The sequence below is a fragment of the Podarcis liolepis genome (genome assembly GCF_965112155.1).
Source record: "Podarcis liolepis genome assembly, chromosome: 4".
Classification (NCBI taxonomy): domain Eukaryota; kingdom Metazoa; phylum Chordata; class Lepidosauria; order Squamata; family Lacertidae; genus Podarcis; species Podarcis liolepis.
The window spans coordinates 104,243,345-104,258,562 of record NC_139558.1 but is presented as its reverse complement, the minus strand read 5'-3'; the positions used below and the strand labels follow the sequence as shown (position 1 = coordinate 104,258,562).

At 43.2% G+C, this 15,218-nt stretch overlaps 2 protein-coding genes across 7 annotated transcripts in view; both read right to left on the bottom strand.

Annotated features, from left to right (window-relative positions):
• LOC310705066 (uncharacterized protein) overlaps window positions 1–15,218 on the bottom strand; it is a 137,372-nt gene that overhangs the window by 80,088 nt on the left and 42,066 nt on the right. The window contains exons 2-5 of one of the 6 annotated variants that reach the window (XM_083499407.1): window positions 14,417–14,909; window positions 14,121–14,214; window positions 12,752–12,834; window positions 2,807–2,933 (exon numbers count right to left, since the gene is read on the bottom strand). The exons of 1 other annotated variant lie outside the window; for it this stretch is intronic. In XM_083499407.1, the coding sequence (XP_083355533.1) occupies window positions 2,807–2,933; window positions 12,752–12,834; window positions 14,121–14,214; window positions 14,417–14,818 (706 nt within the window). In that variant the 5' untranslated portion in view covers window positions 14,819–14,909. Of the gene's footprint in view, window positions 1–2,806; window positions 2,934–11,773; window positions 12,245–12,751; window positions 12,835–14,120; window positions 14,215–14,416; window positions 14,910–15,218 lie in introns of those variants that run through there. 4 more of the 6 variants (XM_083499408.1, XM_083499409.1, XM_083499411.1 and 1 more) reach the window with 4 other exon arrangements.
• LOC310705792 (uncharacterized protein) overlaps window positions 1–15,218 on the bottom strand; it is a gene marked incomplete at its 5' end in the record, with an annotated part of 36,115 nt that overhangs the window by 4,500 nt on the left and 16,397 nt on the right. The gene's annotated exons all lie outside the window — the stretch shown is intronic.

The window sequence follows — 15,218 nt, the reverse complement described above, 5'->3', positions numbered from 1 at the left end:
TGCTTTCAAGATAAAGATATTTCACTCCCGGAACGGCCTGGGAATAGCCCAAACTTTAACCCAATCAGAAATCTATGGAGCCGACTAAAGAAACTTGTTAGTCAGAAGCAACCCAGCAATAAAGTCCAATTAACAGAGGCAATAATTTAATCTTGGTTTCACTTTATTACAGCTGCAGTACTAAAAACTTGGTTCATATCATGGGAAGGCATTGTAAGGCCTTAATTAAAGCTAAAGGTTGCCAATGGGTATGACTGCTGTTCTCATAAATACTCCTTCATAAAAGTTCTTTCATTACATTCTTCATTAGATTATCCTTCATTGCTATATAATTTTATGGTATTACTCCACACAAAAGTGGTGTTATGAGCCATCAAACCTCAGAAATACACTTTTCACAAAAGGTTTCCACAATTTTGGCTACTAGGAGAAGTTCACTTTAAAGTTAATGTTCTATTTATATGGGATCAGACTATTATTTATGTTTCATGTTTATATATGTGTTGGAATCTGCCCAGAGTGGCTTGGGCAACCCAGCCAAATGGGCAGGGTATAAATAAAAAATATTATTATTTGGATTTGTAACTGGCTTGGATTTGTAACTGGCTGACTGACCGAACCCAAAGAGTGCTCATCAATAGTTCCTCTTCATCCTGGAGAAGAGTGACTAGTGGGGTGCCACAGGGTTCTGTCTTGGGCCCGGTCTTATTCAACATCTTTATCAACGACTTGGATGATGGACTCAAGGGCATCCTGATCAAATTTGCAGATGACATCAAACTGGGAGGGGTGGCTAACACCCCAGAGGACAGGATCACACTTCAAAACGACCTTGACAGATTAGAGAACTGGGCCAAAACAAACAAGATGAATTTTAACAGGGAGAAATGTAAAGTATTGCACTTGGGCAAAAAAAATGAGAGGCACAAATACAAGATGGGTGACACCTGGCTTGAGAGCAGTACATGTGAAAAGGATCTAGGAGTCTTGGTTGACCACAAACTTGACATGAGCCAACAGTGTGACGTGGCAGCTAAAAAAGCCAATGCAATTCTGGGCTGCATCAATAGGAGTATAGCATCTAGATCAAGGGAAGTAATAATGCCACTGTATTCTGCTCTGGTCAGACCTCACCTGGAGTACTGTGTCCAGTTCTGGGCACCACAATTCAAGAAGGACACTGACAAACTGGAACGTGTCCAGAGGAGGGCAACCAAAATGGTCAAAGGCCTGGAAACGATGCCTTATGAGGAACGGCTAAGGGAGCTGGGCATGTTTAGCCTGGAGAAGAGGAGGTTAAGGGGTGATATGATAGTCATGTTCAAATATATAAAAGGATGTCGCATAGAGGAGGGAGAAAGGTTGTTTTCTGCTGCTCCAGAGAAGCGGACACGGAGCAATGGATCCAAACTACAAGAAAGAAGATTCCACCTAAACATTAGGAAGAACTTCCTGACAGTAAGAGCTGTTCGACAGTGGAATTTGCTGCCCAGGAGTGTGGTGGCGTCTCCTTCTTTGGAGGTCTTTAAGCAGAGGCCTGACAACCATATGTCAGGAGTGCTCTGATGGTGTTTCCTGCTTGGCAGGGGGTTGGACTCGATGGCCCTTGTGGTCTCTTCCAACTCTATGATTCTATGATTCTACTACAGTGTTACATTGATTTGAGAACAGTTCTGTTCTGGAAAAGATTAAGTTTGTAAACCATCTTCATCATCATCATCATCATCATCATCATCATCATCATCATCACTGCTACTACTACCTGAGATTCAATAAGTCTAGCTCTTCTCTGGGATGAATTTTGTTTGGCCCAACCATGGCATCCCCTCCATCTCCATTGTCAGTCATTTCTTTCATAGAATCATAGAGTTGGAAGAGACCACAAGGGCCATCGAGTCCAACCCCCTGCCAAGCAGGAAACACCATCAGAGCACTCCTGACATATGGTTGTCAAGCCTCTGCTTAAAGACCTCCAAAGAAGGAGACTCCACCACACTCCTTGGCAGCAAATTCCACTGTCAAACAGCTCTTACTGTCAGGAAGTTCTTCCTAATGTTTTTGATCAACCCAAGACTGACAGGAGCAAATACAAAACCAGAAAACCTGAAGCTACGTATGTGGTGTCCGGTACGTTTCCACAGCTCTCTGGGATGAATTTTGTTTGGCCCAACCATGGCATCCCCTCCATCTCCATTGTCAGTTGTTTCTTTGGTCAACCCAAGACTGACAGGAGCAAAAACAAAAACAGAAAACCTGAAGCTCCACATTTCCTGGACTTGTAGCAGAGCGGCACAGCGAGTGCTGCTTGTGTGTGAGAGCTTGCAGAACTCAGAGTCCAATACACTGCTGTTCCTCTAAATAAGAAAGCTTTATTGTATGTACAGCAAGATAAACCATCGGAAGATGCAGACGTTGCGTCTTCCATGTCTCAGCAGAAAACGAAAGTCAGAAAGAACGAAGAAACAGCTTTCCTGGATGTTGAGAAAGCTCCTCCCCAGATGCAGGACATTCTGAGCTGTTAACCCTGTAAGCTCTAAAGCTCACAACTTATCTTTCCTAACAATTCTGAAGCTGACATTGAAGATGGCCTGGGCAGTTCAGAGCAGCCTGATCGTGGTAGAAAAAGGAATAATTTGAGGAAGATTGTTCAAAGAAAAAACTGTAACTTACTGTTTATTGTGGGGGTGTTAGGTTCCCAGGTGTTATAGGGGGCACTGTTGAGCTCTGTGAAAATATATGAGGTTGGTTCCATAGAGGTATGTTTTGAATTTCCAGGCTGATAGGACGATCCCACAGGGAGCCTTACCAAGAGAGGCCACGATCCCACGAGTCTCCTCCATGACGTCCTTATGCAGAGCTCTCTGGTCAGGATCCAGGAACGCCCACTCCTCGTCCGTGAAACGAATGGTGACATCTTCAAAGCAGACTGGACCCTAAAAGAAAAAGGGAAATGTCCTCCTCTGAGACAGCAGAAATATGATCTGCTACACAATGCTCTGTTGTTTCCTTCCTGTAAATAATAATAATAATAATAATAATAATAATAATAATAATAATAATAATAATTTATTTATACCCCGCCCATCTGGCTGGGTTGCGGTGTTGTTTCAATAGGATTGCTAGCTGCACATTTTATTTATGGATGCTTATTTTATTCTGCCTTTTAATTATGGGTATCCGTCTTTGTGCAAATAGGTGGAACTCCACCTTGTGGTTTTCAAGTCACTCTGCCTACGCAAGCATTCCAGTTTCCCCGATGGAAGGATCCACTTTCTCCTCTCCTTGTGAGTTGTTCTGGGAAGGTTCCCTCCCAATGCCCTAGAGCCAAATTCAAGGGGTTCATGGGGGCATGGAGAGGGGGAGGGGAGGAATGGGGAGCAGGCTCCATTTTCCAGCGGATGGCGCTGGTTAGGTGAATCCAGGCCACTATTTGTTCTCATTTGTCCACTGCTTAGAAACCAATTTTTGCATTCAGTGATCAGTCTAGAAATAAGATAAGCCTATTTTGGATGGCCCCCTTCATGGATCACTGCCTTGCCATGGCGAAGGGGCTTGAATATCTCAGAAAAGCTATGAGCTATGCGGTGCAGGGCCACCCAAGATGGACAGGTCATAGTGGAGAGTTTTGACCAAACATGGTCCACCTGGAGCAGGAACCGGTAAGCCACTCCAGTATCCCTGCCAAGAAAACTCCATGGACAAAGACAACAGGCATATAAAAGTTATGACGCTGGAAGATGAGCCCCTCAGGTCGGAAGGCGTCCAACATGCTACTGAGGAAGAGCGGAGGACAAGTACAAGTAGATTCAGAGCTGATGAAGCGGCTGGGCCAAAGCCGAAAGGACGCTCAGTTGCGGATATGCATGGAAGCAAAAGGAAAGTCCAATGCTGTAAAGAAAAATATTGCATAGGAACCTGGAATGTAAGAACCATGAACCTTGGTAAGTTGGATGTGGTCAAAAATGAGATGGCAAGAATAAATATTGACATCCTGGGCATCAGTGAACTAAAATGGATGGGAATGGGCGAATTCAGTTCGGATGACCATCACATCTGCTACTGTGGGCAAGAATCCTGTAAAAGAAATGGAGTGGCCCTTAGAGTCAACAAAAGAGTGGCAAAAGCTGTACTAGGATGCAATCTCAAAAATGATAGAGTGATCTCGATACGAATCCAAGGCAGACCTTTTAACATCACAGTAATCCAAGTTTATGCACCAACCACTGGTGCTGAAGAAACTGAAAATGACCAATTCTATGAAGACTTACAACACCTTATAGAAATGACACCAAAGAGGGATGTTCTTCTCATTATAGGGGATTGGAATGCTAAAGTAGGGAGTCAAGAGATAAAAGGAACAACTGGCAAGTTTGGCCTTGGAGTTCAAAACGAAGCAGGGCAAAGGCTAATAGAATTCTGCCAAGAGAACAAGCTGGTCATCACAAACACTCTTTTCCAACAACACAAGAGACGATTTAGATTTGGTGGATAGAGTGCCTGAAGAACTATGGATGGAGGCTCGTAACATTATACAAGAGGCAGCAACTAAAACCATCCCAATGAAAAGTAAATGCAAGAAAGCAAAGTGGCTGTCCAACGAGGCCTTACAAATAGCGGGGGAGAGAAGGCAAGCAAAATGCGAGGGAGATAGTGAAAGATAAAGGAAACTGAATGCAGATTTCCAAAGAATAGCAAGGAGAGACAAGAAGGCCTCCTTAAACGAGCAATGCAAAGAAATAGAGGAAAACAATAGAATGGGAAAAACCAGAAATCTGTTCAAGAAAATTGGAGATATGAAAGGAACATTTTGTACAAAGATTTTCATAATAAAAGACAAAAGTGGAAAGGACCTATCAGAAGTAGAAGACATCAAGAAGAGGTGGCAAGATCAATGCTCCAACTACCGCACAATTGCACTCATTTCACACGCTAGCAAGGTTATGCTTAAAATTCTACAAGGCAGGCTCAAGCAGTATGTGGACCGAGAACTCCCAGAAGTGCAAGCTGGATTTAGAAGAGGCAGAGGAACCAGAGACCAAATTGCAAACATGCGCTGGATTATGGAGAAAGCTAGAGAGTTCCAGAAAGACATCTACTTCTGCTTCATTGACTATGCAAAAGCCTTTGACTGTGTCGACCACAGCAAACTATGGCAAGTTCTTAAAGAAATGGGAGTTCCTGATCACCTCATCTACAGTTAGAACTGGATATGGAACAACTGATTGGTTCAAAATTGGGAAAGGAGTACGACAAGGCTGTATATTGTCCCCCTGCTTATTTAACTTATATGCAGAATTCATCATGCGAAAGGCTGGGCTGGATGAATCCCAAGCCGGAATTAAGATCGCCGGAAGAAATATCAACAACCTCAGATATACAGATGACACAACCTTGATGGCAGAAAGTGAGGAGGAATTAAAGAACCTTTTAATGAGGGTGAAAGAGGAGAGCACAAAATATGGTCTGAAGCTCAACATCAGAAAAGCGAATATCATGGCCACTGGTCCTATCACCTCCTGGCAAATAGAAGGGGAAGAAATGGAAGCAGTAAGAGCTTTTACTTTCTTGGGCTCCATGATCACTGCAGATGGTGACAGCAGTCACAAAATTAAAAGACGCCTGCTCCTTGGGAGAAAGGTGATGGCATACCTAGACAGCATCTTAAAAAGCAGATACATCGGGACTTCCGGTCGGCGCCAGCGTTTAATGGCGGTCCTCCCTCCGAGCTCCGGAGGAGGACTGCTTCGCGAGTTTGGGTCTGACCCGCTACAGCAAGCGGGGGACCCCTAAAATCACAGGCGCGGAAGCCTGTGAACAAGGAGACTCGGTGGGCACCAGAAGCGCCCCCTTACTGCGAAAGAGCCTTTTTAAAGGCTCCGGAACGGCATTGGGAGAGCGCGGTGCTGAGAGTCGCAACCCAGCTCGCGGAGCGAAGCCGCGTCGCCATGAACGGAGAGCGCTGATTCCTTCCTGTAAATTGAAATTGGATCGAAAAACCCGTGAGTAGGATTGAACGATTATCTGGACTTTAAAAATTTAAAAATCTGAAATTTGGCCGGAAACGGGGAAGGTTAAAATTAAGGAAGTCTGCCTTCCCCCGACTGCATGACAGATAAAGCAACGAAAATATAAAGCTGCATCTGAATGAAAATAGTGTAGGACTGTTTAAGCCTGGCATCGGACACGAACCTCCTCTCTAGCAAGCAGGGGCAGAGGGGAGAAAAAGTAACTTTATTAACCTGCATGACCTATTTGAAAGAGAAAAGTTTTCCGCTGTCTTAATCCCCTGAAACGGACTGCCAAAATAAGACACCAGGACATATTGGACTGTGGTGACAGAGAAACTACATAGAAAAAGTGTTGCAGCATTTATATTGAAGTTTCCTGGTTTCTTTGTTCTTAGTTCTATGTTTCCTTCACTTGGACATTTTGTTTTGCTCCCTCTAGAGGGTTGAGAAGTAACAGTTGCAAAGCAACAGATTAAGACAGTGGGATTTTCCATCAGGGAACTGCTCCTGTGAGAACGTCCTTGGGACATGAGCGGCCCAGCGGATGAGATAACCACTAGAGCTAAAGCAAAACAACAACAACAAAAGAAAAGAGGCTCAATATCAAGCCTAACATCGACAGGAGCAGCTGGGCAAGAAAAAGTGACAGCTGTTTCCATGGATTCAATGACACAGGCGTTACTCAAGATAAATCAATCTTTAGAAGCTTTGACAAAGCAGAGTACAGAAAATTCACAAAAATTAACAGAACTAACAGCAAGGTTGGACTTGAATACGAAAAGTGTGACTTCTAATACGGAATCTATAAATAAACTGATTGAAGAAAACTCTGCAACACGTAAAATTGCAGAGGACGCCAGAAATATTGCTGAAGAGACACAGGAAAAATTAGAACCGATCTCCAAAAAAGTATATGAACATGATGCGGCCTTGTCTTTGCTGGAATTACAGAGAAAGGAGAGAAACTTGAAATTAAGATTAGTTCCTGAAAGTGAAGGGGACAGCCTCGTGGAGTTTCTCACACAAGAGTTTTCTGACTTTTGGCAGGAAGAATTGCAGGAGGAAGAATTTAAGATCACAACAGCATTTAGATTGGGCAGGAGACAGAACAGAAAGACTCCGAGGGATTGCCTGATTACTTTTAGATCCAAGGAAGAAAGGGACAAAATATTAAAACTACATTACCAAAAGGCCTTGGAAATTGAAAATTCCCATATACAAATCTTCAAGGACATCCCTAAATATATTCTGGAGGTGAGAACCTTCTACAAAGATCTGGTCTACCTGCTGAAAAGGAACAATATACTTTTTAGGTGGGAGTTCCCACAAGGACTGTCCTTCAACTACAAGGGAAAGAAGGTGAAAATAAAAACAATTCAAGACAAAGAGAGGTTTTTGGAGAAAAACCACGAGGATCTGCAGAAGGGAACGGTAGACCCAACCTCAGAGGTAAAAGGAGCTGTAGACATCCTGAATCTATCATTTGGACTTAAACCACCATCAGAGGAAGAGCAGCAACTTGGAGCGGTAGGAGGAGTGAATGCTAAATAACAAGATGGCCCTGCAATTCCTTAGTTGGAATTGTAATGGGCTGAACATGCCTACGAAAAGACGCCAAGTTTTTCATATTTTGAAAAGAGAACAATTGGATTTGATTTGTTTACAAGAAACTCATGTGACCAGGGTACACAGGAAATTACTTATAAATAAAAGAATTCATCTCATCGGATAAAGTTAAGAAAAGAGGAGTGGTGATTTATGCAAAAGAGAAATTGGCCCCAAAAATGATGTTTAAAGATGAACAAGGAAGATACCTGGCAATTGAAATACAAATACAAGGAGAAAAATTGTTAATAGTCGGAATTTATGCACCAAATGAAGGGAAGGCGGAATTTTTTAAGAAGCTGCATGAAACTCTGATGGACTATTTGGACTACAATGTAGTAATCATGGGAGATATGAATGGTGTGGTTTCTACAAATATGGACAAGGCACAAAGACAGACAATCTCTAAGGAAGGGAGACTTCCGAAGACCTTCTTTGAAATGACTGAAAATATGGACTTGATAGATATTTGGAGAACAAGGAACCCTCTTGAAAGAGAGGGAACTTTCTTCTCTCAAGCAATGATGACCTGAACCAGAATCGACCAAATCTGGATTACTAGTGGGCTGGCTCCAAAGATCAAGAAGATAGAAATCTGCCCAAAGACTTGCTCTGACCATAACGCCGTGAAGATGGAAATGAAACTTACAACAACTGGTCAATTCAGATGGAGAATGAATGACACCCTGTTTCGAGATGAGGAGATCCACAGAAAGGCCCAAAAAACCTTAAAGGACTATTTTGAAACAAACCTAAAAACTGATGTAGAAAAAAGAGTGATCTGGTTCGCAAGTAAAGCTGTGATGCGAGGATTCCTAATTCAACAAAATTCGGTAAAAAAGAGAAAGCAAAATGAGAAGAAGGAAAAGATCTTGGAAAAGATAAAAGAAGGAGAGAAGAAATTGAGATCAAAACCAAAGTCCCAGGAGATTTTGAGAGAGATTAAGCTATATCAGACACAATATATGGAATTGATGAATCAAGAGATTGAGTGGAAGATAAAGCAAATGAGACAAAAGACATTTGAATCTGCGGATAAATGTGGCAAACTTCTGGCTTGGCAATTGAAGAAAAGACAGAAACTAAATACAGTTACAAATCTAGAAGTGGATGGAAAGAATATAACTAAACCCAACGAGATTAGAAACTGTTTCTTGAGCTATTTTAAAAAATTATATTCACAAGGACTGCAGAACGAAGAGGATATAGATGAATTCCTTAAAAAATATGGATTACAAAAAATCTCTTATCAAAGTAAGGTGGATCTAAATCAGAGAATAACAGAACAAGAGATAGAAGGTGCCATTCAGAACATGCAATTGGGCAAATCTCCAGGACCAGATGGACTGACTTCCAGATACTATAAAGCTTTGAAGGAGTGGTTGGTACAACCGTTAAAGGAAGTCTGCAACGAGATTTTGGAGGGGAAAGGGGCGCCAGAATCGTGGAAAGAAGCTTATATTACACTCATACCAAAGACAGAGACTGAAAAGACTCAGCTTAAGAACTACCGCCCAATATCATTACTCAATGTGGATTACAAAATTTTTGCAGACATTTTGGCAAAAAGATTGAAAAGAGTGTTGATGGAGAAGATTCACAAGGACTAAGCAGGCTTTCTCCAAAAAAGACATTTATCAGATAATGTGAGGAACATAATAGACATTTTGGAACTATTGGAGGTGAATATAAACACTAAAGCAGTACTGATATTTGTGGACGCGGAGAAAGCCTTTGACAATATTTCTTGGAGTTTTATGAAAAAGAATCTTCATGGGATGGGGGTAGGCCAAGGATTCGAGAATGGTATGGGTGCGATATATTCTGAACAAAAAGCTAAGTTGATTGTAAATAATGTGATAACTGAAGAACTTAAGATAGAAAAAGGGACACGACAGGAGTGCCCAATTTCCCCACTACTTTTTATCTCGGTTCTGGAGGTGTTGCTAAATATGATTAGAGATGACCAGCAGGTTAAAGGTGTACAGGTCGGAGCAAAACATTACAAGTTAAGAGCTTTTGCAGATGATTTGGTACTTACTTTACAAGAGCCAGATACTAGTGCAAAAAGGGTGTTGGAGATAATTCAAGAATTTGGTCAGGTGGCCGGATTTAAATTGAATAAACAAAAGACTAAAGTTTTGGGGAAAAATTTGACAGGTATGGAGAGGGAGAAATTCCAGAATGAAACAGGTTTGACAGTGGTTAAGAAGGTGAAATACCTAGGGGTTCATCTGACATCTAAAAACTTGAACTTGTATAAAGACAATTATGAAAAATGTTGGTCAGAAATCAAAAAAGATCTAGAAATATGGTCAAATTTGAAATTGTCAATGTTAGGCCGAATTGCAGTTATCAAGATGAATGTACTGCCTAGAATGTTATTTTTGTTTCAAACCTTGCAGATTCTTGACAAGATGGACTGTTTCAAGAGGTGGCAGAAAGACATTTCGAAATTTGTCTGGCAGGGCAAAAAGCCCAGAATAAAATTTAAAATAGTGACAGATATAAAAGAAAGAGGGGGATTTGCCCTGCCGGACTTAAAATTGTACTACGAAGCAGCAGCGTTTTGCTGGCTGAAAGAGTGGATGCTCCTCGAGAATACAGATATCTTGGATTTAGAAGGTTTCAATAACACATTTGGTTGACATGCATACTTATGGTATGATAAAATTAAAGTGCATAGGGCTTTCAAAAACCATATTGTTAGAAAAGCATTATATAATGTTTGGATAAGATACAAAGACTTGTTGGAAAACAAAACCCCTAGATGGTTGTCACCCTTGGAGGCTAAGGCATTGAAAAAACTCAATATGGAGGCCGAATGGCCAAAGTATTGGGAAATTTTGGAACAAGATGGAGATAAATTGAAGTTACAGAGTCATGAGAAATTGAAACCCAAAGTACGATATTGGCTCCATTATTATCAAATAATGGAGGTTTACAAACAGGACAGGAAAATTGGCTTCCAGGTGGAGAAATCAAAATTAGAAAGTGAACTGTTAAAACCCAATACTAAGAACTTGTCAAGAATGTATAATTTGCTGCTGAAATGGAATACACAAGACGAAACAGTTAAATCAGCTATGATTAAGTGGGCACAGGACATTGGTCATAACATTATGTTTGCTGACTGGGAATGGTTGTGGAACACCGGGATAAAATTCACGGCATGCAATGCTTTAAAGGAAAATATTATGAAAATGATCTATAGGTGGGACACGACCCCAGTCAAGCTAGCAAAGATTTACCATTTGCCTGATAACAAGTGCTGGAAATGTAAAGAATCTGAAGGTACTTTCTACCACCTTTGGTGGACGTGCCCAAAGATTAAGGCCTTCTGGGAGATGATATATAATGAAATGAAAAAAGTACTTAAATGTACCTTCCCTAAGAAACCAGAGGCCTTTCTCTTGGGCATTGTCGGCCAATTGGTGCTAAAGAAAGATAGAACTTTCTTTATGTATGCTACGAAAGCAGCAAGAATACTTATCGCAAAGTATTGGAAGACACAAGATCTACCCACCTTGGAAGAATGGCAGATGAAAGTGATGGACTATATGACACTGGCTGAGATGACTGGCAGAATCCGTGATCAGAGGAAAGAGACGGCGGAAGAGGATTGGAAGAAATTCAAAGTTTATCTTAAGAACTATTATAAAATTGATGAATGCTAAAATGTCGAGGTGTTGAGAAAGAAAAAGGGATTACAGTGACATAAGATTAAGTTGAAGAAAAGACTAAGAGGACACATTTTTGATAAAATTACTTAGAAGCTGCTGAAATAATTTTGGAAATTGGGATGCAGAAAGGGGAGGTATGGGGGAGTCCGATAAATGAGGGTTATGAAAAAAAGGTTATGAAATTATACATGTTTGTTTGTCTTTTTGTTTGTATTGTTTAAAAAATGTTGTAAAACCAATAATTTTTTTTTTTTTTTTAAAGCAGAGACATCACCTTACCAACAAAGGTCCGTATAGTTAAAGCCACGGTCTTCCCAGTAGTGATGTATGGAAGTGAGAGCCGGACCATAAAGAAGGCTGATCGCCAAAGAATTGATGCTTTTGAGTTATGGTGCTGGAGGAGACTCTTGAGAGTCCCATGGACTGCAAGAAGATCAAACGTATCCATTCTTAAAGAAATTAGCCCTGAGTGCTCACCGGAAGGACAGACTGTGAAGTTGAGGCTCCAATACTTTGGCCACCTCATGAGAAGAGAAGACTCCCTGGAAAAGACCCCGTTGTTGGGAAAGATGGAGGGTACAAGGAGAAGGGGACGACAGAGAATGAGATGGTTGGACAGTGTTCTCGAAGTTACAAACATGAGTTTGACCAAACTGTGGGAGGCAGTGGAAGACAGGAGTGCCTGGCGTGCTCTGGTCCATGGGGTCACGAAGAGTCGGACACGACTAAACGACTAAACAACAACAACAATTTTGGATGGCCATCTGTCTTGGATGATCTAGCAACACAGGGGGTTGGACTTGATGACCCTTGGGGTCCCTTTCAACTCTAGGATTCCATGAAAACTGCAACTACAGATGAATCCTACTGGCAAAATTCAGAAGGCTGGTGTCAGAGTTCTATGGGTAGGAAATCCCACAGTACACAGCTGGACTTCACACTTTCTTAGCAAGAACACGATATTCACAGACTTGGCTGAGTTTCGGGCCTCATGAGAGCAGCAGCTCATTCCCAGAGGGTCTGTAAGTTTGCATAATCTAGCAGAGATTCCTGCAATGCAGGGGGTTTCCTGGCTCTGAGAGACAAGCAGGGAGGGTGGATTCTGGCAGAAGGAGAGGGAGCCCCCGGTGGCGCCTCCTTCTCCTGACTCACCTCTGCCTCTCGACTTTCCTCTCCCACTCGCCTCCTTCCTCTTCTGCCTCTGATTCTGCACTGCATTCTGCCAGAGTCTCCCAGCTCACTAAGCCCTGTTACCCCTTTAGCTTCTGACATCTCCTCTTCCCAGGCTTCTCCCTCTGATCACTCATCCTTCCTCCACTTCCACTCCTTCGTCTCTGAGCCATCTTCCCTTCCTGGTTCCCCAGCTGCTTCCTCCCACCATTCCTCTGTGCCCAACCAGTCCATGACATTGCTCCATCCCTCAGCCTCTGTCCCCACAAGGCAGCTTCCCCTGACCTGATCTGGTTCCACAGCCGCTGCTTCCCTTCTGCCCCCATGAAAAGGCGGATCAGGAGGTCTTGCTGGCATCATTCTGTCACCTGCAAGAGAAAAAATGTAAACAGGACGCCAGGAGTGACTGGTTCTCTCACAGGGGAAACAGGGCATCTCTAACTGCAGATGGGCCTTTGAGAAAGCCTTACTTGCTGAAAGCATTTGGAGGTTTGTGCCCATTTCATATGTTAGATGTGCAAAAACCCATCTCCCCTCCTCTGGACCCTTGCTCCCAACTGTCTCCCCGCAAAACAAGATGAAAAGAATATCAGTGTTTGTAAAAAAAAAAAAAAGGTTCTGTTGGCATAAAAGAGTCCCCGAGAAGAGTATCCTTGCAGAGTACTGGTGTAGCTGCTCTGTGAGTCGCCTACTGTGGTCCTCTAGGAGTTCAGACTCTTCCAGTAGCCGATGCTGAGTGCTTTCCTGATCCTCAGATCCTAGCAGCCCCAGCGTCACTGCAGACAGTTACAGCTTGCCACCAACTGCTCCAATGCACAGCCACTGGCTCCATACACCACCAGGACTCACCAGCTCCCTGCTCAGATGCTGTCAGTCGTTTTGCACTCTGCACAAGCTCAGAAACACTGGGCCCATAACCTGTCAGTGTTTGTAAAAAAAAAGGGGGGGTTCTGACCTCCCTTTGTTGCCTCAGCCTGGTCCTCGGACCCTTGTTGGCATAAAAGAGTCCACGAGAAGAGTATCCTTGCAGAGTGCTTTCTGCTTTTATTCTTAAAAGCCTTTCTGCAAAAGCGACTGGCCAACTGTACACACTGTTGGTTTCTGCTTCCTCACTGAGCAGCGAATGCATGTCACAAGAAATTGTTTTGCATTCCACACTCCAAGTTTCTGTTGGATTCCCACAGGAATGGGAGACCGGATGTGACGTACACTGGTTTGCTGTTTTTCACTCTTCTCTCGGTTTCTTTGTTAGAGAGGCAGGTTGCTTCTCTGCTCTCACAGAGGCAAGATGCATGTTTGTATTCTCTCAGCATAGAGTGGAAATAAAGTTGAGAATGTGGCACATACTGCTTATCCTTCTGCTGTGTGGACTACTCTGCTTGGGCTCAAGATAAGAAAAGCCTGTATCAGCCTCAGATGGGCCGAAGCTGGTCAAAATCTCTCACACACATCAACACTACCAGCTTTCACCAACCAACCAACCCAAACCAAACTAACATTTCTCACTCTATATATACAACCCGGTGCAGGCCGCTGACTCATGCAGACCCAGCTTTTTAAGCATTAAAGAAACAGCTGCCAATTTTTAGCCGTGACAAAGAACCCTCAGATGAGTTGGAAAACCAACAGAATGACACCAGTGGAGAAAAACCACCTTCCTCCTTACCCAGTGGCCGCTCTCTGGTGTCCAATGGAGGCCTCTCTGTCTCACAGGAACCCAGGTCCATTTCTGCAAAGAGATCCGTTCCCTGAAAAAGAAACAAGGATTCAAAACAGAGAATGGGGAGAAATATTAGTAAAAGAATGACAAAGACAAAAACATTCAGGGTGTTACATCTCATTCCATGGATGCCTTCCCAGAAAACGGATGGGCCAACAGTAGAGCATTATGGGATGTTCTCCATCCTGTTTGGAGCTCCTTTGGAGTATCCAGAGGAAAGTCTCTCTCACCTGCTTTCTCTCCTCTGCCTGACTCAGGAGGAAACCTTCGGCCAGGGCCACCGCCTGGGAACTGGTCTCCACTCCGCATTCCCTCACCCAGCTCTCCATCTCCGGTGGAAGGACAGCCAGGAACTGCTCCAAGATCACCAGGTCCAGCATCTCAGCTTTCGTGTGCCTTTCTGGCTTCAGCCACTGACGGTCAAGGTGGTAGAGTCGGCTGCAAACCTCTCGGGGTCCTTTGGCCTCCTGGCAGCAGAACTGCCTCCACTGCTGGATCTGCACCTCTGAGCGGAGCGTGTCTTCCTCACCCAGGATCTTCTGCACAGAGTTTTCCCAGAATCCCCCACTGCTCCCAGTTTGGATGACATGGCCTCTTCCTGCTCCAGGTCCAGCTGAATCTTGCTCATCCATCTGTGCTCTCAGGAAGCCTCTGAGAGATCGGAAGGAACCCTTTGGTCTTCTGCCAAGTTCTCTCTGTCTGAATGAGAAGCTCTAGCAAATCCTACAAAGCAATTACATTGTTCTGTTACAGAATTTGTAGGTCAGTAGAAGAAGAAGATTCCCTGAGCAAGCATGGATGCGTCTTGCTGGGAACTAGGGCTGAACTGCACTACAGCCCAAACCATGAGCTATCTTTTTTGGGGGAAAAGAAGAGTAGGAGGAGAAGAAATATGTCTCTAGCCTTCTAGAAATACAAAATGTGGAGGCAACTGAAGGGATTAATGTGAGGTGAATCAGTCAGGTTTCTGCTGCCTTCCAGTCAATACATGAAGTCTGAACTGACTGATAAGGGAGTCATTTGTATCTTGTG